The sequence below is a fragment of the Pelobates fuscus genome, chromosome 3, assembly GCF_036172605.1.
Source record: "Pelobates fuscus isolate aPelFus1 chromosome 3, aPelFus1.pri, whole genome shotgun sequence".
NCBI classification, from domain to species: Eukaryota; Metazoa; Chordata; class Amphibia; order Anura; family Pelobatidae; genus Pelobates; species Pelobates fuscus.
In genome coordinates, this window is record NC_086319.1 from 32,006,910 (window position 1) to 32,033,084 (window position 26,175).

General features: G+C 35.6%; 1 protein-coding gene across 13 annotated transcripts in view; it reads right to left on the reverse strand.

The window, feature by feature from the left end:
• The window catches only part of FOXP2 (forkhead box P2), a 203,906-nt gene that overhangs the window by 49,740 nt on the left and 127,991 nt on the right, over window positions 1-26,175 (reverse strand). For 6 of the 13 annotated variants that reach the window (XM_063446856.1, XM_063446861.1, XM_063446864.1 and 3 more), the window contains exons 4-8: window positions 22,399-22,536; window positions 19,916-20,152; window positions 17,029-17,185; window positions 14,496-14,706; window positions 9,165-9,269 (exon numbers count right to left, since the gene is read on the reverse strand). In XM_063446856.1, coding sequence (XP_063302926.1) covers window positions 9,165-9,269; window positions 14,496-14,706; window positions 17,029-17,185; window positions 19,916-20,152; window positions 22,399-22,536 — 848 coding nt within the window. The remainder of the gene's footprint in view (window positions 1-9,164; window positions 9,270-14,495; window positions 14,707-17,028; window positions 17,186-19,915; window positions 20,153-22,398; window positions 22,537-26,175) is intronic. The other 7 variants (XM_063446862.1, XM_063446860.1, XM_063446867.1 and 4 more) reach the window with 3 other exon arrangements.

Genomic DNA, 26,175 nt, shown 5'->3' on the forward strand with positions numbered 1-26,175 from the left:
TGAATTAATACGCATTGCTCTGGTAACATATCTATTTCCCCACACGAGAGATAAAGCACTAATGCTCACTTACAGATTAAACACCAAAAAAAGGTGCAGACAGGACTAAATGTCTTATTTTGACTGAAAATGGTTCTAGCAAGCTACATTGTACATTCAAAATAGTGTGTGCATTTATTCATTCACCGACACACACACATACACACGAAAACGCAAAAATAAAAAACATGCATACATAAAAACAAAAACATAAAACATACACAAACACAAAAATGTAAACCATTTATACATAAAAAGTAAACACATCGAAGTGTGTGTATAATAGTCTGAGTGTATACCTATCGGTAGATCTCTCAATCCAAGTTAGTGTTTTTTACACAAATACAAGTCTGATGTATATACAAATAAACACCTTCATACATATGTCTGTCTCTCAATCCTGAAGTCGGTGCTAGATGTACCTAATTTTGAACGTCACATAAAGTTTTTTTTTTAGGGGTGTGAATGTAACCCTGTACGTTGTTGGCACCTCCACCTCCAATAGACGACACTACCAACTGCACAACATCAGTGAAATGGCCAAGAACACAGCAACTACAATCTATCTAATTTGTCTGTCTCTCTACCTACCTACCTATCTGTCTGTCTATCTATCTATCTATCTATCTATCTATCTATATATCTATCCAACTACCCTACTGTCTGTCTATCCTTCCAGACACATACATACACACACATACATACAGACACATACATAGACACACGCACACACACACAGGTCTGGTTTCTTTTTCTTAAACATGTATCTAATGTATATATTTGCTCCAAATTCTTAGCATAAAGACAAAGGAAGCAATATTAAATGGGGTGTGTATGCACAAAGGTGGCTTAAGCGTGTTTATATTTCAGCGATTCACTCTTGTCATATTTTTAGAGAACAAAAAAAAAATTTGTTTGCATTTAAACGCTCGAGCCTTCGTATGCAGTTTATCTATACTGCTTTCATTAGACTGGAGAGACTGTAGGGTATAATAATAGTCAGTGAGGTTTTGTCTTGATTGAATTTTTCAGAGGAACACAAAAGAACCTTGTCATTAAAATAGTCCTTTATTCTTCTGCATGAAGGCGAAAGGTTTTTAAAGTGTTGTGATGTTCAGTAATGAGCCTCTATCTAAATTATCATTGGTGACAAACTCACAAAGCACTTTTCGAGGACACATAGTTATGAAATGCCAAAGCTGCCACTTTCTTTCCTGTAATTATAGGCTAGCTTGCAACCCTTGAATGATCATTTATAGAACAGACTCCAGTGGATTACCGAGAACTCGAAAAACACATACATACCTCTGCCACATCTCCCTTCTCCGTTCCTTGCTATTGTTTACCAGTGATATGTAAAATAATAGAGCCCATTCATTCCCCTACTTAATTATGCCAATCAAAGTGTAGAAATGGGAAGGATACAAATGAAATGTAGACCGATTAAATAAATAGGGTTGGCATTAACATGAAATTATGAATTGATATACTAAAAACTATTTCATGTCAAAAATATTCTCTTTTATGTACTCGTATCAGTCTCGGCTACTACGTATCACTATAAAAAATTCCCTATGATTTATAAATCAAGAATGGGATAACATCGAGAGAAAAAAAAATCAGATTTTCTGAATTTTAAGAATCAGTTCCTAATTGCTGTTTCAAAATGCATATGCAAAGGGTCATTTCATAAATCATGTAATCATTTACCTCGCAGGAAGTTGAAACTAATGTTGCAAATATTCTTTTTTTTTTTTTAAAACGTTACACAATGCTATAGTACGCATCTGATATATTGCATATGTCACGAATTATCGCTGCTTCTAAAGGACTAAATGGGTTGTTATCCTTCAAGATGCTTATTATAAAACCTTTATCAATTATTTCTCTTTTTTTACTCATTGCTAGGACTATTTCACAGCTTCCTACAAGCCACCAATAATGCTCTTTTTTTTGTAATGGCAAAGGTCTGTGAATTACCCATGCAATCACTAACACCATTTCACAGACCTGTTCAGCTTCCACTGGTCTGCTAACAAGACGATTACACACAAATTACTGAATTTCTATGAAATATTTAAATGCATTCTACTCTACTATGCATTAATAAAAGCAAAGAAAGCTATGGAATTCTGGTTAGATCCACTCTCTAATGTACCCTAATGAGGCTCTTACTGTGACTGCAGTTCAAATAGAAAGGTAAAAACAAATGCAAAGGGCCTCAGAACCTCGGCAAGAACAAACATTGTGTGAGATGGTTCTAATTTATGGGTCACTTTATAGGTATATTGATTTTTGTTTTCAAAATGGAATAAATGATTTGGTTGACTGGCATTCTTTAAAAACTGCACGAGGCTTCGATGGGCTTTAGTCTCATATATAGAGCATATAAATGCAAAGCATTTTCTAGCGGCAGATATTTAATAAAAACGTAATAACAGACATAACAGGACATAAAGGAGTCATTGACCTGTATTTTCACTGATTTAAAGACATAGAATAAATAAACTGTCTATGTGCCTCTTTTAATCTGCTGTGACTTTAAAATGTATTGCTGTTAAAGTAAAATTGCTAAATTAACATAGACTGATATGTTCTTACAGCAAAAATAACATTAGCTCATCAAAACATTTGATGGAGTTGCATTGGTTTTCAGTAGACTGGACTATGAGCTTTGGTCATACTTTACCTTTTTCTTAAATATTATATGGGCGTTTCAGGCTGGGTCCGACCCACGTTTTTCTATGAACTACATTGATAATAACATTTACAAATATCCAAACAGCCAATCCAAAGTATAAAAGGTAAAAAACCCTTCACGCCTTCACATTTTAATCAGTTGGAACTGACAAGACAAGTAAATGGTCAGCCAATCAGAATACTCCAATAACTTCCTACGGAGTATTTCAAAGTGCTGACTTGACTCTGTAAATCTTTGCTCAACAAGGCTTTTGTGGAAAGAGCAGGGGGTACTGGGAATTGAAGTCCAGTTATCAGCTTTGAACTTATAAAAGCTAGTAGCTGAACTACAACTCCCACCAACACTTTGCTGTCTTTCCTAATGTTATGAACAATTGTGTTATCAGATAAACATTCCGTTTAGGAAAGAAGGACAGAGAAGGGGATATGACATCACATAGAAAGGAAAAGTAACAACAAACAGGAAGTATTTTACAATGGAGGAAGCAGAACAGTGGAGGCAGATTTTAAATGCAGGAGGCTTTAAAACATGGATATACATTTTAAAAAAACTAAGCAAAATTGAATTTCCAGAAACATTAAGTTAATTATTGGAACAAAAGCTATAAAAAGCCAAAAAATGTATTTGTCCCTCTAAGTAAATATTATCAAGGGCTAATCTTTTTATTAAAACAGACATAGTTGTTGAACATGTGTTTCATGCATTTTAAGCACAAAATCAATAAAAAAAATATTGCACTAAGTTAAAATGCGAGATACTGGCTGCCTGTTTTTCCATGTGTGTTTTATATATCTTTGATTTGACTGTTGGTAAATCATGTTTCATTACCTTCCATAACTATTTAATAGTTTTTTTTTTCCCTTTAATCAATGAATGCTCTTTAACAGACCTGTGTTCTCTGAAACAGTTTGCTGTGTTTACTTCTTTCGAATTACAATAGTATTATAGTTAATGCGTCACTGATTTACTCATTCGATCCTAACTAATGTCTTCCACATCGTTTGTAGAATTTTTGCATATTGTCACAAGAATAGCCATTTCATGGTTCCTTATAGACATTCCGTAATCAGGGGAAATGCAGTACATACTGAGATAGGAAATAATTAAAATCTCGTACGTTTCTTTCAAACAATAAATGTTTAACTTATAAGTCAATAAACAAAAAAAGAAATCATAACATGTTTTGCCCCTCTGAAAAATGAATGGGTATGTAAGGTTCAGCAGGCTTGAAATGTTATAAACACAGCTCTGTGCTAATCTACAATACAGCACAATACAGTAGTAAATGGAGCTGCTATGGTAAGTGATTTAAATGGCTTGTTTAAGTGATGGAAATAGCCTCTTTACCTGCTTCTCTGTAGCAGAGGAACCATTCATCAAGTTAGAAGAGCATTTTATAGTGTAAGTAGACCAATTAACTAACCATGCAGCATGCAGCTTTGTATACAAATAGTGCGCTCGGATCCTATTTTTCACATGTAATAATGTGCATAATTATTCAGATCATTTTTATTATTAGTGCACTATACAAAGGATAGTAATATTAATGTACGTAACCGAATCCCTATAAACAAATTGAATGGTGAGAAAGGTGTGTGGCAACTACGATAATATTATATCTGATCATATATTGTATCAACTAATAGAATATCTCATTGTCAGATAATATTTAGTAACAAGTGTGAAGTTATTTTAAATATCGGCCAGTTTTACTAATAACTATTAAGGCAATGTTACACGGGCAAATGTATTCACTAACCACGACTAGTCCAGAATTCAAATTTTAGCCCCAAGTAATTGAACCGGAAAAAAATCTGTATTATTTTTAGTTTGGCTATTAAGGCCATATAACTGAAATTCCCTTTAAATTACCAACAATGTACAATTAGCAGTGAATGGCCTTGTATGTAATACTTATTTAGCCTGTTTGCCTGTATGACACATATTAATAGACAAACATTATGTATGAGAACAAAATTTGTCACATTTTTTTTCATATTTTAATATCTCATATACAGCATACAAAGCCAAACAAAGTGCCTTTTGTGTTTTTATTGTCTGCAACTAACACTAGATCACACTTCTGTTTTGATGCAACTGGTATTGCTATATCAGACAGGAATCATTTTATAAATAAGCACATAAGCCAATTGTGTCACAATTATAAGCCTTTTCTCACATAAACACTTTTATATATATAGTCATATTTAACGGGACACTAAACACCCCAAACCTATGACCAGGCATCATGCAATTAACACTGTAATCATTGCAAAATTACAAAAACCAGCAACATTGCTTCTCTCCCTTTGTCTTTGCCATATTGAGACTGTGACCGGTAGCTGGCCATCTAATTACACACGGAGCATTTTACGAATAATGTGAATGCACAAAACAGCCCCATGTGGCAATCCTTTCACGTGACAAACAATGAATGAGGGACATGACCACGAATGAATACAAATGGAAGACTCTCATTTATTTCTTTTAAGTGAATGAGATGACGCATGATGCAACATTGGGCATGTTTTAGTGCCCCGGAATAACTTCTAAGGGGAATTATTAAGCATGTTTTTATACGACAGCATATAATGTATGTCTGCACAGTTAATTTCACATTTGTTTGAATTAGAGACTACATTTATCTAATATCTTTCAATTTTGTATTTGATTCTACAGCTATTAAAAATATGAGCAATATGTTCTTTGCGTTACATGTTCCTGTACTAACAATAAATGACTCAACTGTAAGCTATTTTATATTACTTATTTATTAACTTTATTCTAATACAAATAACTGCATACATGCTCCTTCCTTTATTCGGGTTTTTTCGCTCTTTAGCTCCTTCCAGCAAACATTCACAAATAGCGTTACATTGTATATTACTAAAATCCATTAACTTTAAGACATTCTTCGCTTCACTCTAAATCCCTTCTATTATTACCAGGTGAAAAAGCAAAGCTGTTGTGTTTTTCTATAGCAGACCTGCTCAATACATTTGGTCAGACTATTCTGTTAACAGAAGCTTGAAGGTAAGCTGTCATTTGAGCATTCTAAAGTACAATGCTGTTAAGATACCGAAGGTGTCCCAGGCCAAGAGGTATGATTCGCATAAGGATGTTCTAGTTGACATTCATCTCAGACGATTGTAGTCATTTATAGCAATTAGGGAGGATTCTAAAGTGAAACATATATAATATTCTCCAAAATGTTTCTGTGTCTTATGTACTAATAAACCCTGAATTTACTTATTGCAACTTTATTAAAACCTAGAAAGTTATATATACAAGCATATTTGCAAACTGTGATTAAGGCACTATGTATTGCCACTTGCCACAGTACTATTGTAAGAATTTTAGCACAATGATTTTAACCGAATTGTAATCATATACCCTATGCTAGACGTGGGTCTTGTGCTATGTGCATTGTTGAATACAGACCATTTGGTGTTACAAAAAAATATTTTTGAGAATTAATTGTACTCATTCTCATAGTATCCTTTGTTTAAAATTATTTAGGGATGCATACAAAACTATATATATAAAAAAAAAGACACACCTGGAGGACTGAGTGCCTGGCAGTGAGGTCCATCAGAGCTGCATATAAGCTGAGAATTTTGGATGCACTTGTGTATGGGCTGAAGAGCTCTGTAATGCATCCTAAGTTAAGTGCTTGCACTGTACTTTACCCCAGTCGTCCTTACACAGTTTGAAGAAGATGCTATTTCTATTAATAGATTATGACTATTTAAAATGTGGGTGTCACACAATAAAATCTCGTGAGTTGACAAGTAAAAGCAAAATCCAAAGTGTGACCTGGTGACTAATTTTAACCTACCGTATTTCAATTAAGGAGATCCATCGATATAGATAAGATCAGTTACCAGGTCACATTTTTGGATTGTTCACACAAATTATATAAAAAAACTGTCTGTTTTATGATGATAAAAAGCTTAGGAAGATTATATGGTGATACAACCTCATCAGATAAAGGGAAGATATTTCAAACCGGGTAAGAAGATAATAATTAGGCCAGCTACATCGATGGTCAAATTAGATAGACAGATACAGAGGGTATCTTTTCTTTTACCCAAAGGTATATAGAACATCATAATAGTTTATATTTGGATTTGAAGAAGCTAATCTCCTTCTGATGTCACCAAATGAGTGTTCCTTCATAAACCCCTCCACAAATTAAATTGTATGAGCCTGTAATATGATTTGCTGGTCCTATGACTAAAGAAACGAGTGTTCTATATAAACACGTTTTCTTATTATGGGCATTTTACATTACCCTGTGATTTGAGGTGACCTGAAACAAATCTTCAAAAGTTAGGGCAAAATAGCGGAAAAAAATCCCCCCTAAAATTTTTCCAATATAATTATGTACCGTAATTATTTGTTTTAAAATGTGATAGTTAATTTGATAAATAAATCTCTAGGTTGTCTTCCCACATATTAATGAAACAGAACTCTAAGGATCTTGATTAACCCCATTTCCCCTAGGTAATATCTAGTCTTGTCCTAGTGGTGATAAGTATTCAAAGCACTAAACACTGACTTTTAGTGAATTAAATAAAAATGAGTTTAATTGATTTGGAAAATAACTGTGACTGTAGCTCACCTGCAGTCACAGCTTGGCTATTTTAAGCCTCCTTTTTGCCTTTCATTTTAAATTTACTAAAATTTGGTGTATAATAAATAATCCTTCATTTGCAGCAAACTGAAATAAAATTGCAAAAAGTAGGCTAGAACTATTCATTTTACAAATTCTCCAACCCGGATACAGTCCGTGCCTGGCAATTTCAGTCCAAATTTTTATAATTTGTTTTATAATCTCCTACAATTAAGTGTTCTTCATCAGTAGTTCACATCATTGGTCATAATAAAGTCATAGACACTGCAACCTGATATTAGATTGCCTAAATTAACAAGGTAACTCCTTCATGTGACTTTTCCAAATCGTCGTTATATCCCACATATTTATTGTAAGTATATATAGGGTTTCTTTTTCCATCTTTTGATTGCATTTCAATGCAAACACACCAGCTGGCGATTTGGGAACTGGCCAAATGACTTAGCAGAGGCTTCCCAACTACTCAAGAACAAAACTTCTGACTTCATATTTCCTGCTGTTAATATTCCTCTTTATTTGGAAACAAACAATTACTCGGCCCATAAAATAAAATAAAATCTAAAAAAAAAAATCATATGTATTAAAAGAGCATCAAAACATATGACAGTGCTGTTATTATATCAATTTCTTATATTCTGTAGAGAAGGTGTTTCTGCCACATATTGTACAGATACTTTGCCATTTGTAAACACATCTTTTTGATGTTTCTGCCAACATCCTGGCAACAAAGCATTGCCATTTCAAATAAGCTAATTAACTTAATTGTTGATGAATCATGAAACAGTTCATTCACCCTGTTAACCGCACCATGACAACACAGGATCTTCAGCCTGTGAAGTTACTCATCTATAAAAACAAAAAAAAAATCCTTTGGCAGTTCATTTATATTTGTTTCACTACATTTTTGCTCTGATTCAGAAATACAACATGTATTCTGAGTCAAAATATTAGAGAAAAATAAAAAGTAACGAAAAGAAAACAATATCAACCAAAATATAACGTTAAAATGAAATTGTTGAAAGCCAAATGCGCACTCTGTGCCAATGTACCATTTGTAACCTTTTAACAATGCGCTGAACCGTACCATGTTAGAGAAACTTTATGTAGAAACACACTTTGCGAACGTTGAGTGGAATTGTTTGCATCTTTAAAAGTATAATAATATCAATCTAAGAAACCTTTTACACAAAGAAAGACTTGGAAAAGGAACATGGGATGTGGAAAACCATGACAATTCAATATACTTTTTAGCACAGAATAGTTTTTTATATCAGTCAATCACTGCATCGGGATGCATGCAACACGTCCTGTGATGAGATGCTATAATGGCAACACCTATGTTAGTTTCTGGGTCTCCCCCAAAAGCTCCAGTAGCCAAATGATAAACCAACTGTACATACTGGTACCATGAACCAGTTTACTCTTTGGGAGCTTATCTTCTGTATTGCTTGGGGAAAAGACAGCTAGTGTGAGTATAGGGCTCTTTCACCCATATTTTATACTGAGCTCTCCTTACTCCCAGGTCGATATAACAAGTTCCATGAAGTTAGACAATAATAACACCTAGATACTTTAACCTACATGGAAACTAGCAGCAAGCAAAATACCTTTCCTTCTATATGATGTAGCCTACATGGAAATGAGACTTGTTTCCATATGACTAGATCCTTGGGTGACATACTTGACTTATTTTGCAGTGAAAGTAGTATCAGAAACTGTAACAAATTAAAAAATATATTTTTTTTAATGGCCATGAAAATAAGAGAAGTGAAAACAAAGTCAACCTACTTTAAAAATTGTCCAAAGTCTTCACAGATGCTTTCACAGCCCGGCCACTTACAGACACCATGGCCATAGAGAGTGTGCGAAGCCCCGGTCTCCTCATGTGACGAGCTGAAGCAAAAGAGAACACGGCATCAGATTAATCTCAAAAGCCATAATCGTTGGAGGCTGCTAGCGCCTGTCAGGTTACGATCACTGACAAACAGGTCAAAACAGGTCAATTCAGCTCAGAGCAGTCAGAAAAATTTAATCGTTCTATTGAATAGTTCAACTGCCAAGGCAGGATGATGTTCCAATTAGAGAGGAAATAGAGCCAAAGATGACTTCTAATAAAGGATGAAAAAATGACTATAAAACACTGCATGGTAATTTTGACATATGACCCCACCATGGCATTTCTTCTACAACTAACATAAAAAAACACAAAACAACAATCAAAGAATAGTACCATTTATTTATAGAGTTTCTTACAAATAAATTGGTTGAATTTTAATGCTCTGTATGTCATGATTAAAAAGCCACAAAGAAGGTAGGGAAGCAAATACCTTTATTTAAATAACTGAATATTTGATCTCCAAATTGCATTTCTTTTTCTTTTGTGTTACTGTTAGCATTTAAAAATATCATTGTAATTGCCACGAACACACACACACACACACACACACAAAAAGAAAACTGAACAGAGAAGATGTGAAATATGGTTTTGGACAGTGACAATTTTGTTTGTTTGGCTCTGTACTCCAGCATGTTGGTTTTAAAATAAAACAATGGCAAGGGACATAGAGTGCAGACTTTTGGCTTGATCTTTACATGAGTTACAGCCCTTTTTATATATAATCCCTTTATTTTAGGCAACAAGTAATGGGATAAATGAATACATTCTTACACAAAGTCTTGCCTACAAATACTTTGTATTAGGTCTTTGACCAAAAGACATCACAAGATGCTTGGTACCTTCTCTTGTGATGCTATGCCCAACTGGGCATATGGCTTTATGGTATTCTTTCTTCAATTTATAAAGGGAAATTCTAGCTCAGCAGGGTTCATATTGGAAGACTAACTTGGCCAGTCAAGAACATTACACAGATGGCCATGAAAAACTCAATGAAGTGTTTGAAGTAATTGTCCTGCTTCAGTTACACTGATGTAGTCTTCCCTTTTCACACCAGTTGAAACTTCTATACCTATATTCCGGGGGCTTTTTTGACAGTTGAATTGGTATTTTGCAAATATAATTGCAACACCCACTACAGAGGTTTTCCATAGTTTACCAGGTACAATGCTATTGTTTTGTTCACTACACCATTCTTATTTCTTTACTTTCTTTACGTTGAAAAACCACTGCCGGGACTGAAATACGCAAATATTAAATACATGTCAGCTGAATATTTTCTGATCTTCATAATCATGGTGATTTGCTATTTGTTGCTCATTTGTTTGAGATACACTAGCAATTACCAAATAAAGAATTACCTACAGAATGGTTCTAAGGTCTACATCGGGGCAATAAACAATATATTGACCAATTGGTTTTAATTACTATGAAATTAAGACACAAAAAGTCCACAAAATGTCCACGATAAGCTGCCTCACCCCATGCATTTAAGGGAACCACTTGCATGACATAGATGTGTTAAAGGTGTGATTTTGGAGTGATGTGTGACACAAATTATTCAATATCGTAACAAACAATATCGTTTACAAATGCATGCACACTCTTGAGAAACATAGAATGTAAAAGGGGCCTAGGATATTGTCAGCACTAGCTACTGCATTTTGAACATAATCGATAATAATATAATCTACAAATCAAATGGCCACATGTCTCATCCCCATGTTCATTATGGTACATGTTTTGCCCAAAGTTAGGTCTGACAATTATTACAGAGACATAAGTCTAGTTTACATCACAGAACACAATTATACATCTAACACTTGCCTAAAATGCAGTCATTTTAAGAAATTGCAATTAGTATATTGAGATCCTGTGCAGAAGCCATGCACAGTTTATTTTATCCTGCCTTGATCAGATAATTTTTTTTAATGGGTGACCATTACACACATTATGAATGTAATGAATAGTGTGTGTTGCCAAAAATAAATCTATAAAAGGTTAGAGGAGCAATGTACTTAACGTGAATCAAACTGTAAGTACAGACAGTGCTATGTTCATTGAACCAGCATGTGTGTACATTCCATGCAGTGCTACAGTTTATTATTACACATCTTCATCCTATATATAACAATATCCTTACTGAATGATATATAGGAAGAAGAGGTGGAATAATAAACTGTAACACTGCACGGTACATACACACGTGATGGTTCAATGATAAACTGTAGCAGAGCTGAAATGAAACATAACAAACAATGTAACATAACAAACAATTAAGCAAAATAGTCCACATTGCAAATATTGTATTTTTTTTTTTTTGGGGGGGGGGGGGGGGGGGTTAAAAGTCAGATTTCTCCAGAGAATTATCTAAGTGCAATTAGTAACAATGCAGACATTTTGCTATTGGGATCTTTATACAAAAAATAGTCTTGGTGGCTGCTAAAACAAAACAGAACAAATGTATGCCATAACCTTCAACTACATAATATATAAACTGCTCGACTAAACCATACCAGTTACAATCCGAATGCCAAATTCCAGACCAACAATTTTTTTTCTTTAAAATTCTGTTATTTTGTCTCATTTTTTTACGTATGGACAGGGCTGCCATCAAAAACTTTTGGGGTCCCTAACACAGCTCAAGGTTTGGGCCCCCCAGGGGCCTGGCTCCAAGCCAACCAATAGGGCCTGTCTCCTCATCGCGCCAGAGGAATACACACACAGACACAAACACGCACTGATACAAAACAACACAGATACACACACACAAAGATACACACACATACTGACAGACATACATACTGACAGACAGACATACTGACAGACAGACATACATACTGACACACAGACATACTGACAGACAAACTGACATAAACATACATTCATACTGGAATACGCATACAAACACATACATACATACATATATACATGGGTACTGACATATATAACTACATACTGACATACATACTGACATATACATACATACTGACATACATACATACAGAATGACATACATACATACATACTGACATACACATACATGCATACATACACATACATGCATACATACATACATATATACTGACATTCACATACATACTGACATACACATACATACATACTAACATACTCACACACAGATAAAATTTTCCAGCTATTCTCCTGTTTCTTACCTTTTCAGTGCAGGAGGATGGCTGGGGCTGATAAGAATCAGCTGCCTTTCCCCTCCTTGCGGTCTCCACTCTGCCTCCTCTCCCGCGCGGAGTGAGCTGGGAGGAAGTGACCAGCCGTCACTTCCTCCCAGCACTTCTTGCGGTGTGGATAGCATTTTTAAAGGGGCCCTGTTGCGCTATGAAATGCTTGGGCCACCCGGTGGGCCCTATCAGTATGCGGGCCCCTGGTGCAGCTGCACCGGCGGCAGTTCCACCGCTATACGTATGGCCCAGGCGGCCGGTACCCCCAGGGCCACCAGGCTCGTGACAACCGTCATGGCTGTCACCCCCTGAAGGTGGCCCTGCGTATGGATGTCATTTTGCTAAAATATAGAGATTACTCAATAAACCTGCTATGAAAACCATTTCCCTCATCTTGAGAACCACCAACTAACTGCAAGGTTTGTGCACTATGAATTTAAAATATATCTGTCTATAACACTTCAGAGCTATTCTCTAAATCTTAATTGTCAGGAATTCAAAGTGAATTCTAAATTCTAGGTCAGATTAGCCACACTGAAAACATAATTGACTTTTCCTTTTTTTCCAAATTGACTGTTGCGGACTGTAATTCAAAGTTCACACTTTAGTGAATAACTCTGTATCTATACCACAAAGCTCCTATAACAGGTTGGAATAATCAGCAGAGTTTTGTTTTGTGGTTTGTATTTCTCTTGCCTAGTCTGTTTTACAGTTCAATGGTAAATTCTTCATGAGTTCAACAGGGCTTAATACATGTGTGTAGCCCCTTCGTGAAATCCAGGCTCGCAGACAAGCTGTGTATTAGTGCCAAGACCGATCTGGCAAATTACAGGAAGATAATCTTGTCAGTTCCAATCACTGTGCAGCACTGTGCAGAGGGACATCATGTCAGCAACAGGAAGGAACAGAAAACTGTTATCATGTATGAATAAACCGATAGCCATAGTCTGTATAAACCTTGGTAATGTCCCATCCTGAATAAGGAGACGAGCAATAAAAAGAATGGAAAACAGGATGTTTAAAATAATCAGATACGGGAAAAAGGTGGCCATACTTAAAATTTACTGATTGTGTAAATTGTGTAAAAGAGGATAGAGAGGTTATGCTATATATGATAAAACTCCATATTTATATAGGTGAGCAAAAGGTTGTTTGTTGCAAATGAATTAAAGCAGCATTGTGAGCACCGTACCCACAACAGCTCCTGATAGTGTATGGGAGAGTGACAGTGTATGGGGAGTGACAGTGTAAGTTTCATAGATGACTGTAGGTGTGGGGTTGATAGTGAGTGTGTGTGGGGAAGGTGACAGTGTGTGGGAATGGTGACAGTGTGTGAGGGAGGGTGACTGGGTGTAAGGATGGAGACAGTGTGTGTGGGGGTGACAGTGTGTCAGGGGAGACAGTGCGCAGGGAGGCTGTGTTTTAGTGATCAGCCTCCCCACACTGAAATAACTTTTTTATCTAGTAGTTGATTCCCTGGTGGTCCGGTGGTCTCATTCCCTGGTAGTCCAGTGGCCTTGCTATTCGGTAGAAAGTTTCCTTTCTTGCGTGTACAAGTGCTGCAAATTTGGTAAACTAAAAGGTGAGTATTTATCTCCCTTTTATCATTTTAATGTATGTTTTAGCATAACAATTAATTATTTCTGAAATTACTGCCTATTAAACTTAACAGTCTATTATTTATTATTGTTGTCACATACCTAAAAAAAAACATTTTAGAATTAATTAAACTTTTTATTTAATTTTCTCAATATCATAGCTTGGGTCTAATCTGTGTAAAGAAATATGTTTTTTTCTTAGCAGATTATAAAAACATGGATTACGTAAGTAATTATTTTATGAACTGATTGTCCATGGACAGAGATCAAAACAATGGTAAGCTTATCTGCTCTTACGTAACGTCTCACAGGAACATAAAAAATAAACATTCTTGCAAAACATACATATTGCTAATTATATCAGTAGGATTCCCAGGTAAGTGATATCTCCTCACAAAGCCTAGGAAAGAGATGCACTAATTAGAATTACCTGTCTCGTCTTGCATTTAACACTGAAGACTGTCCATTCAGTAAGGAATGATGCGTTATTGGTGGCGATGCTTTGGAAGTGGTGGAGGTAGTAGAAGAGGAATTGTTAGTAGTGAGGTCCAGCCCTCCATGTTTAATGCCATTGTCTTCCATAGTGTGAACACCAGTCACCTCTTTCCACAATTGCTGGATCTCAGCGGGGCTTAAACCAGCTGTAAAATCAGAAACAAGCGACTGAAGGACAATGCAAACCTCCTAAACTTACCTTCCTTAAAACAGGTTCCTAGGCATTGGAATCATCATCATCATTAAAAAAAAATAAAAAAATCCTTACAGAATACAAAAAACAAACACAATAAACAATAAATGTTACATATATTTAATGTCTATGATTCTAACTTCTCAAGTATAATGTAGGTTTGTAAATAATTGCATTTGAGAAAATCTTTTTTGCCTCGTGATCATGGCTGAATGTTACAGTTAGCACCATAAACACATTGCACAAAACATAATGTATACATGTATTAATGCAAATTGTGACATTATGCACACGTTTTTTTTTTTATAATTTGGATATTTTTAACTGTTGCTTTAATAACAATTTTTACATGTTTAAATAAATAATGCATGATGCGGTCAACACTCTCCTTTGTGGGATCCGCAAAACTTAGGGCAACACCAGGACACACATATGCAACACACCTATTTGCTACTGCTGCCATAAATGAGACCCTACCCAGCCTTAACTTAAATATCTGTCAAGGGAGAGAGAGACAGTATCTCTCTGTCCCCAGCACCTCTCCAAGCATGTAAGGAAAGGGAATGAGACTGAAAATAATGAAAACACGGACAAATAGTTTCTTTTGACTAAAACTGTAAATATCATTAATCTCAAATAGAAAATTAATCTCATTTGTGTCCTGGAGCTGCCCTACCACAAAACCAAGTATGAGTGAGTCTGTGAGTGAGTTTATGTGTTTGTGTGCATGTGTGTGTCTCTGTATTTGTGTGTGCCTAACCCTTACCTCAGCCCTAACCCTAATTTTAAAAACTCATGTAATATAAAAGATACATAACACTGAAGCATGTAGTAGGGGAAAATAATGGCATCTTTCTGATGACTTCTATAAACCTAGCAATCTTCAGGCTGGTGGTTTATGGTATATTCAATAATACGTATATTCTAAATACATACACATTCACACACAGACACAAACACATACACAAAGAATGCCCCCATAGCTTTTCATGTCATTATTTTATTTATATAAAATAACCTTTTTCTTTTTTATTTCTTGCTTTAAAAACTCTGCAAAATAATGGTGTTTGTTTAAGGAGAAGCTGAACTTTGCCCTCTCCATCAGAGAGAAGCATGCGTGTGTTGTTTGGCCATCAGTGTCACTCACACAACCAATTAGAACACACCTGTGTCTCTGTGTCAGTGAAAGACTGGCGGACACAAGCCTAAAGCGAATGCCCAACAATTGAATTATAAGTTATATATATATATATATATATAATTTATTTATTTATTTCCAAAGCGGAAACAAGTCATTCTATTGTTCCTTAGTACAAAACTAGGCAATAAGACTAGTAGATGTCAACACTTAACAAGCAAGCAACTTTTATAGGAATTCTATGATTCCTTGACCTATGATATGTTTTTAGCTTTTCTTTTATAAAACGAACAACACAAGTAAACTGCCTGATTCTATCCTTAACCCTTGGCATACCAGGTGCGAAGCAAAGCCTTTACAACAAGATGTGTTTGTCATGTCACTGGTCTGTAATTGGTTAAAAGAAGATCACACAAGGTTCATTATTTGGCATCTAAGTAATCAATAAAAAAAACTTACTACATTTTTTTTTAAAAAATGCCATTCATTTTCTCTTGCCATTGATTAGTTTAAAAATTAGCAAAGATGCATTTTCCGTCAAAGATATTTTTCTCTAAAGTGAACTGCATGTTTTTTTTCATTAGGGTATGCCACTAAACGGGTTTTAGAGTCATTCAGCTCAAAATTATCAAATAAAATAGCTGTATTTGATTTTGCACAGATTCATATTTCTGGAAAATATTTTATTTTCCATGCATTTTTTTTTATTATTTTGCATGTATGTGAATATTAGTCTATCATCTAAAATAAATAATTTCCTATTTTCAAAGGATTGTACTTAAGAGTGCTGCATGTTACAAACTGTATATTGACTGTTTTCAAAGATGAATTATGGTCCAAAGTTCTAAAAGTGATGCAGTTACCATGGAAACCGTTAGAATGTTGGCGCTAACAGCTCCACTTTTAAAATGTTGTTTTATATGTGCATCATGTTATAATAAATAATATCTGTTATCACTTCAGTATCTCACTCTCTAAAGCTTCACCACTGGACGTAGCAACAAGATGTGCCCGTATACGTAACTCACTGTATGTTATAGGGTAAAATATTATACACGAGGCCACATTTCCCAGCAGTCTCACAATGTAATCACGTGATTAGAAAATACAATGAAAGTTTTAGGAAGTCTGTTTTACCTTGTGGTAGAGACTGGACTGGAAGAGCAGACTGGTTGGGCGGGATGGATATAAGTCCCTGCCGTTGTAAGTTCAATAGATGTTGCTGCTGCTGTAGTTGCTGCATTTGTAGTAGCTGCTGTTGAAAGACAAGCTGCTGGGCTGCTAACTGCTGCTGCTAACAAAAAAGCGATAGTAGATCAATTAAAATCAAAACAACAGTCTAGATTTTAACGTGAATGTAAGGCAATTCTATATTCCTTATTCCCAAGTATGGTTGGATTTCCTACATGTAATTATACTCACAATAACATTATATGACAGTGAGGGTAGAATGTTCACAAAAGGACGAAGATGTAAGAGAAGGTAAGACTAGCAGGCGAAATTCTGGCTTACTCTGCACTTTATGCATCCCATACCAAACACAAGAGGAATGCATTGCAATGCAAAATGATCAAGCTCTCTGCTCACCTGAATATCTGTGAGAGCAGTTATTGTGCTAACAATTCTGACAATATGCTGCCCTGCATATTTAAAAGTGCATTCCCAAGGACAGACATTCGAATAAAAGCCATCATTATACATTGTTAGATGGCACACACAACTAAGCGATAAAAAAATAAAATTCAAAATAAAGGTATCCATTCAGACTAACTGAACAGATGCACGTAATGAGCCAGATTGTAAGCATGTTACTCCTGAAGGGTTTAATAACTCAATAACTAGCGATGCAGCTTTGGGGGTAGAAAGGTAGTTTTGCTGGATTTATGAGCATGAATAAATAAATTAGGGGGAATGGATATGCTACTGATGAAGTAACATTTGCCTGCACATTTTTCGCCATTTAAAAAGTGGCTGCAAATTCGTTCTCTTTAGTGGTCGTGCTTGGTGGTTTAGTTAGTTACAGATCTATTACCTACTGATAACCTTTTATAATTGAAAATGTAATTTAAAACAAGATCAATGTGTCTTATTAATAGACTGATTCAAAAACATATTTTCATTGTTCTGAAATTTGCCGTGAAGGAAAAACGTAGGACTCAAAGAAAAAAAGTGACATTGGAATATTAAAGAGGGATGGTATAATTTGGACACGAAATAGGGACTGTCCATCCTAAAGAGGGACACTTGGGAGTTTTGCTGTTCTAAAAGTCAGATTTGTTACTTAGGGAGCCCTGGCGTATGTCATAACTGCCTAAAAATGGAGTCTCTGGTAAAATATATTAATAAATTGGGATGTAGCTTTTATTCCAATAGCCTATTAGCTCCTTCTTTCTCCACTAGCTTGGAATACATTATATTTGTATTACATTCAGAGAAGAGGGAACTATTTTTAGAAAAATAAAGAGTAAAACTTCTAATTTTTTTTTTTTTAGACATTACAAGATACACCCGAGTTTTCTGGACTCAGGAGAATATACGATGGCAGTCACACTTCAGAAAGAGACACGCTGCTGTAGAAGACCTTTCCTTTCTAGTTTGGGGAAAAGAGAAACTTCTGATGCACTCACTGGAAAACAGACTGCATAATGGAACAAGTCATGTGGATTGCCCAAAGCCTCAGGAGAAATAAGGCTGCAGTTTCTACGCTGTACTTGATGTCTGTCTGAAATTCTATTCACAAATCCAAACAGAAACAAAGCTCTGGAAGGTCATAACAGTTTCCTGTAGGTTTGCATAATGGGCAGCTTAAAGACATCGTCGACAATACCTGCTGATCAATTTAACTACTTCAGCGTGTTATATTAGCATTATGTTTATATTTGATGCAGTCTGCCGACAAGTGCTGGCCAGGCCCGAGAAGCTAGCTTGTCAGCTTGATTTATGAGCACATCAAACTGTAACTTTCTATTCGCTAGCCCAAATCTCCAGTAGCAGTTCATTAATCAGAGCCCCATGACTTTGAAATTTATGCTCAACCATTTTGAACAATGAGCCAACTTTGCATGCTTCTTGAACTGTACCATAAGGAAAAAAAAAAGGAAATATGCACACACTCATACACATAGTAACATTTCCTGCAATACTTTTTTAAACAGTCTTTACAAATTAAAGTTTGGGAACACAATGGGGTTTTATATATTGGATTTACCAAATATTCAATCTGGGAATCAAGGTTTAAGGTAATAAAAGTCCAACATGCATCTATACTATTGTGATAAAATGGGGAACAAAAAAAAAATATTAGGTCAACAATCATTTTAAAAATGTTACGCGTCTAAACTAATTAAATATTACACAATGTTAACATAATATACTTTCATCTTATTTTGGGTGTGAAAAAAAAACAAAAAAAAATGATAATTTGGGATGGCCTAGATCAGTGGTTCCCAAACCAGTTCTCACACCCTTCTCCCCCTCACAAGTCCAAGGTTTAGGGATTATTCTGGTGGTGGTGGTGGAGGGAGGGGACTGGTTTAAGAACCCATGACCTAGATAATGCACTTTTTAGAGCAGGGCGTCAAACCGTGCCCCAAGATCTAGCTGGACTACAATTTACAAGGTTCTATGTCACCCAGTTTAAGCCCTGGCCCAAGTCAATATTAACACCTTACGACCAATCATTGAATATTTCTGTTATAATTCTGTTATAACAAGCCAACCCGTAAAGATGCTGTATGAAGATGGAACATCTTACTAATTAGACAATGACAAGACTGTGTAGACCTGCAAATGCTAAATAAGCAGGGCATGACATAAGGTCTTCAAGGAGGAAAGTGTGATGACTGCGTTTGATATTATTGGTCTACTGATTAAGTGGCTTGGCTAAAGTGAAAAGGGTGTCTTCATTGTTAGACAAACCTAAAAGTGAACACAACAAGTCCCATGCTAACATGCTGTACTTGACACAAATTATTGTAACATCCCTATAAAATGACATTCAAATCAAACAGCAAAGAGTACGAACCTCTTTTGCTTGCTTCCCTGGATGTGGCTGTGGTGGTTGTTGTTGCTGTTGCTGCTGCTGCTGTTGCTGCTGCTGCTGCTGTTGTTGTTGTTGCTGTTGTTGTTGTTGTTGCTGCTGTTGTTGCTGCTGTTGTTGTTGCTGCTGCTGTTGTTGCTGCTGCTGCAAAAGCTGAAGATGTAACTGTTCTTGCTGTTTCTTGTAAAACTCTTGTAGTTGTTGCTGAATAAACCATTTTGACTTTAATAAATAAAGGCAAAAGTTTCACGAATTACAAGTCTCCTAAACTTTTCTAAACTGGAATGCCACAACATCGACAAAATGTTGTTGTAGTTTTCTTTTTAAAGAACAAATTTGTTGAAAATATATTGGTCATAACCAGTGCACATAATTTATGGTTCAGCCCATCGTCACTTAAAAATACACCAAATTATCAAAATGTGCTGCTGCCATTTTTGTATTTCCATAACTAATGGGAGGTAGACGGGGTAACTTAAGGAAATTGGTCATCAGACATTCTAGACCTTAAATATTATAAGGAATTGATCCCTAATAAAATTGACCCCATTGGTGACCAGGAAAAATCAGCATCTCCTGGGTTATGTTGGATCATAAATAATAGGAGGATTTTATTCCTTCAAGTTGAGGTTGACGAGACTTCTCTTGGGGTCTTGATAGGGGTATTTTTTTAAAATAATGGGCCCAAGGAGACTGGGCACCTTTTAAATTATACTTTTTATACTTAAATTTAAATTATACTTTTAAATTTATACTTTGCTCTGCTCTCTGTAGCACTCGAATATGCTACTTACTAGGCCTGATTTTCTTTTTTTTTTTTTTTGAAGGATCCATACTTTTATTTATTATTATTTTTTCTATTATTATGCGAGATCCAGTTAATTCTCAATGAATGGTATATCTTGAATAATGTTTTTCAGCCTGTGGAATCACAATACCACTTCATGAATAGTAAATCACGCCCCAGTTTTAACGTGGAGTGCTCACACTCTGGACAAAACATGTTACCTACTGGCATAACCTTGTTAGAAAATAACAAATATGACATAATTTTGCTAAAACCAAAAACACATACCATATTAAATTGAGTTGATTAGGTTTAGGATTAGAAGTTAGGGGAGTGATTATGATTTGAGGTAATGGTTTTGAATTCAGTCGTAAGGTTTGAGACTTCAAGGTCAGATGTTAAGGGTTGCAAATCACTTAACTAAACACTCCCATTAATTATAGCATAACAAAAATGGCACGCCAGGCTGACATGTCCCTTTCCAGGCAGGACCACCCATTTTGGGCATCGCCAGTGACGCAAGTGGCATCAATGGCATGCCCCATTACATCCTAGTACAGATATTAATTCAATTTCATGTGACTAACTCGCTATACAAATAATAAAATAATAAAAAATAATAATAATAGTAAATATTTTGTTCAAATTGGGCATATACATTTTTTTGTAAGATGGCAGCCCATGCTTTAAACTGTATTTTTTCTGGCATTCTTATGCAATAACAAGTTAAAAAAAAGACAAATAAGAAACAGTTAAAGGGATATGCTAAAACCAAAACAACTTCAGCTTAGTTCAGCAGATTTGGTGTATAGATCATGCCCCATGCAGTTGTACTGCTTAATTATCTGACATTTAGGAGTTAAATGACTTAAATCCTACAGGCCTAGACACACCTTCCCTGGCTGTGACTGGCAAAAAGGCGTGATCCATACATCAACATTACTAAATTAAACTAAAGTTATTCTGATGCTTAGGGTGTCCCTTTAACCGTATCAAACTAAGCTGCAGACAGTAGCAAAATATTTATGCAAAACAATAACATGCACAACAATTTCTGAAAGGCGAATATAATTTGTGGTACATATGTAGCAATCCCAATACTCAAACTTAGCACACACTTCACTTTATGTTTTTTTTTTTTTGCATATCCAGAACCATTTTCTATATAATCTAATTTTTCAGAAAAAAAAAATGAATTTTACTGACTTTTACTTTAGCCACTTGACTTTCAACTGCACATAAATTCACTCCTCATAAATCTATGCTACAAAACATTTGTTGAATATATATATATATATATATATATATATAAAAAAACAACAGATCTATTATTTTTCTACTTAATGCAAAAAAGCTGGAAAAATGCTCTCTCTCTCTCTCTCCGGCTGCTCTTTTCCCCCTCCTGTTATGACTAAAACAAGTGGTAACGTGTTATATATCATAAAACAACAATCTTCTGCAACTCCCTTTGACACGTCTTGTGCTTTGACAAGTCTAGGAATGCAATGTTCTGTTTCACATGACAATGTAAACAATCTCGTGACAGCACATTTATTTCACTGTGTGTGATATACACAGCTATAAAGGTGAAGATGATATAAACATGACAGAGGATTTATGCAATACCAACATGAGAGCAAGCCGGTAATATTAACTGCTGAAAAAAGGTAACCAACATTACCTGTTGTAACATAACCGCTTGCTGTTGCTGTAGAAGTGCTTGTAGCTGCTGTGGAGACAATACTTGCTGTTGAAGTATTTGCTGCATTTGCTGAGGGGTGATTATCTGGGGAGTCATCATGGCCACTGAAACAGGCACCTGCCATAAAAAATCAGAAACATATCATTACGAAGCTCAGTTTAAATTCATAGATTGCTTGTGTCTGTATAGATCCTGAGCCATTGACAGATCTTTAGACTCACGCGCTGTACGCACTCTTCCCTGAGATTCATCTAATCATGTAAGGTTTGAAACAGAGCTATGGTGAATCAGAAGCTGTGGAATTAGACTAGTGTGTCCTCGGTGGATCGTATCTACGAACCAGTAGTGTGTGATCTGAGGGCACAACGCATAAATTCCCGTCCGCTGTGATACTCCTCTCCTTAATTTATGTTAACGCAATCTACAAACCCCACTGAATCCAGCTCTTTTTAATTATTTATTTATTAGTGGCATTTATAAAGCGCCAACATATTCCGTAAAGCTGTACTCTGTTAATGAGTCTTCAAATGTTACACATAATATTAATGTGAATATTCCATCACATGAATATAATTTTTATACAAACATGTAAAACACAAAGAGTGATTATTTATTATTATTATTACTATTATTTTTATTATTATTATTATTATTATTATTATTATAATTTTCATATTTGGTTTCCAAAATGTTTCAGTGGATTCTATACATTTAGTAAAGTGTGTTACAAAACCTAGGTTAACAAAACAAACAGTTGCAAAATAGGTTTTTGAGGGCCCTGCTCAAAAACGTACAATTTAATTTAATATAGGTAAAATGATACATTAAAAATAATGCATATTCTCCAAAGGTACACATGGATATATATATATATTAAAGGAACAATTCAAGAACCATAACCACTGCAGCAAGTCTGCTGGACACTGCTCCCTGCCTCTACTACACCCTATAGAAGGCTGTAAGTTCCTGATTTGTAGCTCTCAGCCAATGAGCTAAGCTTTGAACCGGACTTAGCTGAGACAGACACCTCTGTACTGGATGTGGTGGAAGCAGTTTGAGTACTTAAAATGGGGGGTGTCCTGGGCACTCCTGGCCCCATAACCACTAAAATGTACTGTAGATGTTGTGGTTTTTGGAGTGTCCATTTAAATGGTGGAATTGTGAAAAATTGAAAACAGAATTGTACATTTTATTCCTAAGTAGAAACTTTTTCCAACCCCTTATTAATTTTCTAATTCAACTCTCTTGGCTTAAAACCTGCAAAGGTTTAACAAAGGACATAATAAATGGAAAAGTTCTCAAAGGTTCCCCTCTTAGTGTTTTTAATTACACAGTAAGTTGTCAACTAGGTTGCAAAATGTGTACCAAAAAAGTGGGTTTGCATAAGATTTTCAGTTGAAAAGTGTTACTGCGATGGTCTGAACAGCATTACGTTAAAAGCAGATGTCAAGAGTACGTGAATGTCATTTTAAATAAAAGGTAGCACTACTTTTACATATCCAAGTAAAGGTGCACATTGAAACAGTTTGGGTTATGCCCAGCCTATATGCCCAGTGGTGTAACCAACGACATTTGCTTCCAGATGTCTGCAAATAAATTGGACATTTCCAAGACCATGCTTTGCCAATGAAGTCACAGTTGTGAGTCAAACAGTTGTGACCATGTGTTCTCACATGTGTCTGGTTTAAGCAACGATACAATCTTCAAGTGTTAAAGTGACATTGGCCGTGGGAAGATGCTATGGGTGCACGGCATATGCTCTGCCTGTTAACCTACAAGTTACATGATTTCTGTATTATCACGTAAGTAGATTAACAAAGGGAAATTTAACATTCATTACCGGTTTCCTTTAAGTGCCAATAGTTAGCTTGACACTTTGAAACCTTGCACAAAACATTGTTGGTGCTTTAACCCCTTAAGGACCAAACTTCTGGAATAAAAGGGAATCATGACATGTCACACATGTCATGTGTCCTTAAGGGGTTAAACAAAATGCAACGAGGGACTTGCTAACATACGACGGGTGAATTCTGCAAAATGAAACAAGTGATATAATAAAAAAGTCCCACTTACAATTAGTTGCTTAGTGATGCTTAAGTGTTATGTTGCGAAAAATGAGGCATCTGTTTACTGCACTGTTTGTTCTAATCCCACGTAGATAAGAGGACTACAGTAACAAGCTGAACAAATGCACTCCGGTTATTTATGAAATATAAAAGCCAGAACTGATTTGCGTTCACCAGGAGTGGTCACACAAACAGAATTAGTTTATTGTGGTCACCCTGACCTTTCATACTGAAAGTGATTCTGAAAAAAACATGTTGACCTTCTAAACATATGAAGGTTTCTGTATCTCTGTATTTGTTCAGGGCTGCCAACAGCTGGCAAACATTTGGAAATAAAGTTAAACTATTAGACAAAGCTTATTATTCCAGTGGTAGCTGGTAAATTTGTATAATATGTAATGCAAGTAAGTACATTAAAGGAAAAATGATATCATTTGTATTGATACTGAAAATTAAAGAATATATGTGATATAGGTTAGTTGCGTATTGGATGCATATAAGCAACTACTGGCCATGTTAAGTTGAAGAAGATCCTACCCAAATGAACTTACAACCTAGAAAGTCAGTGTTCGCTCGTCCTTGGGGGCAGGTAGATCTGCATCCCTCCCCAGATAACTGTTGTCATAGTAATTAAAATAATCTAAGGTCAGAGAATTGAGAAATGAGATTGCAAGGGCATAGCCTATACATAAAACAGCTTCAATAAGTTAAACTTGTTTTGATGCTTAGAATATTCTTTTACACTGATTACGTGAAACGTCCAGCTCTAGATTATTACTACATGTGATTTTAGAAGTGCCTTATTTAATTTCCAGTAGAGCATAATGAGAAGGAAATGTTTACTTATAATAGTAGAGTACTGCAAAATTGTTAAGTTCTTTATTCTTCTACAAGTGTATTGAAATTAGAACATGTATATTTCATTGTCACACATATGTTATCTTGATATATCTCAATGCTATTATTAAAATTTCAACAACATTTTGTAATTTTTCTTATGTCGCGTTAACATGCAAACATATATAAATTTACATAGGTGTTGGTCCACATAAAATATTGCTGCTTATGACATCTCAAACAAATGTGTTTATTTTTTTGTCTTTGTCTTGTTTGTACCTGTACTGTTTGTCTGCTTATAATGTGTCCCCCAATACTAGCACCGCTTGTGTCTGCTGAAAATGAGTCCTCCCACATGAGCACTGTGTGTCTGCTGAAACTGTGTACAGTGGTGTATCCTGGTTTTGTGCTGCTTTAGGCTCCCTCGTCAGCGCCTCCCGCCCGTCCGCATGGCTTGTCAGTTAGCCGCAAGGCTAACAAGACATTTGCCCTGGGCATTTGGGGGCGGATTTTTTTGCCTCCCCCTGGAAAGTGCCGCCCAAGGCAAATGCCTTGTTTGCCTCGCGGCTAATACGTCCCTGACTGTGTTCTCAAATCCAAGTAATGTGCGTGTCTGCTCAAGCATTCTGGCAAACTGTGCCAAGCTTCCGGGTACAGTCCTATTATTGCTTTCTCTTTAAGTTTTCTGTTGTTTTTAATTAGATTGTTTTGTACTAACAGCATTTTAGCATTATTAATTGTATCAGAACAGACACACTGCATAATGTATAATTATATATTTGACAGATTACTCTTGTTGCCATAACCACTACAGCGAGCTCGCTGTAGTGGTTGTGGTGCTTGGAGTGTTTCT